At 33.0% G+C, this 4,067-nt stretch overlaps 1 protein-coding gene across 1 annotated transcript in view; it reads left to right on the top strand.

The window, feature by feature from the left end:
* The first annotated feature begins 2,198 nt into the window (after window positions 1-2,198).
* The window catches only part of LOC107550238 (tetraspanin-10-like), a 3,876-nt gene continuing 2,007 nt past the window's right edge, over window positions 2,199-4,067 (top strand). Inside the window, exons 1-2 of the mRNA XM_016231478.1 lie at window positions 2,199-2,346; window positions 3,370-3,992. Of these exons, the coding sequence (XP_016086964.1) occupies window positions 2,254-2,346; window positions 3,370-3,992 (716 nt within the window). The 5' untranslated portion in view covers window positions 2,199-2,253. The remainder of the gene's footprint in view (window positions 2,347-3,369; window positions 3,993-4,067) is intronic.

Raw genomic sequence — 4,067 nt, 5'->3', positions numbered from 1 at the left:
AATACCAGACTAGCAGTTTTTCTGTCTGAGCGATTATCAATTTGTTCTCAGCGGCAAAATGTCCAGAGAAATAAATTTTGAGAAGCGATATATATGATATATAGACTACAGTTCAGATCCTCCATTATTTTCATAGGTGGTTTGCTAAGCAAAAGTTTGCAAACAAGTCTTTATTTTCTGTAGATCCGGTTGGTTATTATTATTATTATTATTATTATTATTAATGCACTGAACAGAATCATGATTATGATTATTATTATTACACTAATTATGATATATTATAATACTTATGATAAATATTTACATTATCAATAATTAGTTATTATTATTATTATTAATAATAATAATTATTATTATTATTGCACTGAAAATATTTAGTAAACTTGTCCCAAACTTGTAAATAACAATTAATAATTATAATAATAATTGTATTACCCCTAACATTATTATTGCTGCTACACTAATGATTATATTATATTATAATGATAATAAATAATCATATTATCGATAATTAATTTTATTATTAAAAATAACCATATTTAATTCATAATTATATACACTACATACGCTGAAACTGTTCAGTAACTTTGGTGCAAACTGGCCAAATCTTTAGATTCAGTTCAGATCCATAACTAAAACTCTGAATAATAGTAATAGTGATGCTAGTTTACACCATGAATTAATTCATTATCCGGACATCTCGAATTTAGATAACACAAATGTAAGACTGAAGAGAGCAGTGCACACGTTTCTCATGCAAACATACGGGAGCATCGGTAAACCTCCAGAGATGGCAAAGGAAGCAGAGTTTTATGGCGTTTGCACAGACAGCAGTGTCTGTGTGAGTAATATTTTTGGAGTCAGGTGTTGTGAGATGATTTGGCCATGGACGGAGCTGTGAGAAGGAAAAATCTGCTCCGTTCATTCCTGGAATACCTACTGTGCTGCGCTCTCCTCTTCAAAACGCAGAGCCGAGGCCAAGCTCAGGAGAGGATCCAGGAGCCTGGAGAACGTCTCACAGCGAGCACATCTGCACGAGCACAGAAAAAATCACCATGAGATGTATGCATACATCAAGCTCATTTTGTGTTTCATTTCATTCCAGAGGACTGCACATGTTTTCAGTAGCAGCAAGTTTCCCTTTTTCAGTGAACAGCTAGTTTACTGCCATTTTCCACAGGTTTTTCTTGAAAGTCACTGAAGGATAGTACTTTACATTGTGGTTTGCTGTAATACTGATCTCAAGGAATACATCTGTTGCAAATATAATCATAGTCAACTATATCAGAAATGTACGTCTTCATATTATTCATGTCATTTCAAACCCCATATGATTTTATTTATGCTCGAGGCACAAATTAAGACATTTTCTAGAATTTTTTTATGCAGTTCTTTTCTATAGAAATGTTACCTGTGCAGTGTTATTTTATTATAATTTAGATACCATTAGAGTATGCATTGATATTTTGAATTAGTTTTTATTTTCACTTTTCATTTTAATGGTAGTTTACATTTTAGTAATTGTATTTTGTGCTTTTGTCATTTTATTTATATCTGTTTTTAAATACAGCATTTCTATTTAGCTTTAATTTATTTGTATTTCAATTTAAATTTCAGTTAGATGTGAAGGCAATATTTCTATTTTTATCAAATATTTTTTCATATTTAATTTTTATTTAATTGTATTTACTTAATTTCCCTTTATTTTATCTTATTTAGGCAATGTTTGTAATTTATTTGATTTTGTTTCATTTATTAAATTAAGAGAAATATTGAATGCAATGCAAAGTTTTTTTAAAATATAAATTTTCTTCAAATTTTTATTTATTTATTTTAATTTAATTTAACAAAAAACATTGTTCATATTTTATTTTTTATTTAGTTTTATTTAAATGAACAAAAACAAAATTTAAATGTTGTAGTTAACAATAACAACACTGTTCCTGTGACTATAAACTAATACTTAGACTTAGCTTTATTGTGTCTGAGTGGTGAAGCAGTGAAGGATCTTGCTAATGCTTTAGTCTTTCCTGTGAGCTGCACACTGTCTGGTTGAGCCTCGGGGTCGGTTCAAACCCTGACCTGCTAATCCGCAGTACTGTGACTCTCACATGATGCTGGAATGCCGTGCCGTGGCCCGCTCTCACTGTGATTCATTCCCTTCCCTTTGTCTTCTCTAGCCCTTCAGTCGACCAGCATCCCTCCCTGACAGTCTGGAGCACAGAGAGAGTCCACTCCCGGTATTTGGGAGGTATGGGGCGGTTTCCGTCTTTTGGGAGATTTCTCTTTTTCTGGGAGCGGAGGAATCACTTCCAGAATGGAGAGAACAAGCCTCTTATTCCAAAGGTAGTGCGGTTTCTTTCAGTTTCATTTATTTGAATTTCTACTGGCTAAAATTGTCAGTTGATTGGACTTTTTAACGCACATTAATCTCATCAACAAACAACGTTTTTGACTATGGAAAATTAATTAACTGTGTCTGTTAATAGTGTTGTTCAGTGAAATATTCTTTCAGTTTATTTGAGCAAACTGACTAGTTTTTTTTTTTTAGCAATATGGTTCAGAGAGTTGCAAGCATGTTTGATTATTTAGAATGAATTAATAATAATAGCTTAAAATGATAAATAATAATAATAATAATAAATATAGAAATGTATTATTAGTAGTAGTAGTAGTATTACTACATAAAATATTTAATAAATTTGGCCCAAACTGTCTAAATGTATTCAACTGATCAAGAGTGCTTTATTAAATTATCTGGAAATAATTTATGATAATAATTAAAAATGAATATTATTGATAATAATAATCATCATCATCATCTTCATCGTCATTACTACTATTATTCTTATTAAATTTATTTTAATTTTATTACAATTTATTTGTTGTAATCCATATTCAATTATATTTATAATAATTCATATTATTTACTTTTGAATAATAATAGTAATAATAATAATAATAGCAACAATAATACAATATTGTTAAACAAAGACAACAATAATAATAATAATGTTATTAACACTTATTTTAATATTTGTTGTGCTTTTATTATTTTTTGCATTTAAAAAACATTTTAAAATTTACATTTATCTCAATTTTTGTTTAAAATTTTTGTTATAAATTTAAAAATCTAATTTTTTATGTTTTTTAAATGTTACTTTTCATCTAATATTTTATATAATTTTTTATTTTGTATTCTGTTATTATTATTATTATTATTATTATTATTATTATTATTATTATTATTATTATTATTATTATTATTATTATTAATGCACTGCAACTATTTAGTGAATCTGGCCCAGACTGTCTTGGGGTAATCAACTGACCAAATTCATGAACTTTCTACTTCATATTACCATCAAGGGAGATGTCAGAGACGCAGAAGGTGCCTCATCTGTCTCGTATCTGGGAACGCACGACAGTTCAGGAAGTCAGACGAGCTCGACTTTATCCAGCCATGGAGAGTCAACCAGAGCTTCATCAAGGAACGTCTTCACCTCACGAGCGCTCAGTGCGTCCAGCTGGAGCGACTACATCTTCAAGTATCTCCTGGTCACGAGCAACCTGCTCTTCTCTGTTCTTGGTCTGGTCACGCTGGTCGTGGGCCTCTGGGGCCTGATCAACAAAGAGTCCTTTGCTCAGGAGAAGATCAGCGGTATCGGGACGGACCCCATGCTGCTCTTCTGCTTCCTGGGTCTCGTTCTGGCCCTGCTGAGCCTGATGGGATGCGTGGGGGCGCTGCGGGAAAACATGTGTCTGCTTCAGTCCTTCTCGGCCGCAGTCTTGCTCCTGGTGGCGGCGCAGGTTTTGGTGGCGGTCGTGTTGTACAGTCTGCAGGGTCAGATCGCGGAGTACTTGCGCTCAGGCATGTTGGCTGCTATGGTGCGGTACCAGGACGACCTGGACCTGAGGTTCATCACTGATGAGATCCAGACGGGCCTGCAGTGCTGCGGGGCCGATACCTACAGAGACTGGGAAATCAATGTGTGAGTGGAAATCGAGAGAGGGGCTGACATCATGATGAATTTTCATGGTTTTCCAACACTGAAGTAGTCCAAAGT

Source organism: Sinocyclocheilus grahami, unplaced genomic scaffold (assembly GCF_001515645.1).
Source record: "Sinocyclocheilus grahami isolate Dianchi unplaced genomic scaffold, SAMN03320097.WGS_v1.1 scaffold393.1, whole genome shotgun sequence".
Taxonomy (NCBI): domain Eukaryota; kingdom Metazoa; phylum Chordata; class Actinopteri; order Cypriniformes; family Cyprinidae; genus Sinocyclocheilus; species Sinocyclocheilus grahami.
Note: the sequence above shows the minus strand (reverse complement) of the source record. Positions and strands in the feature narration are given on the sequence as shown.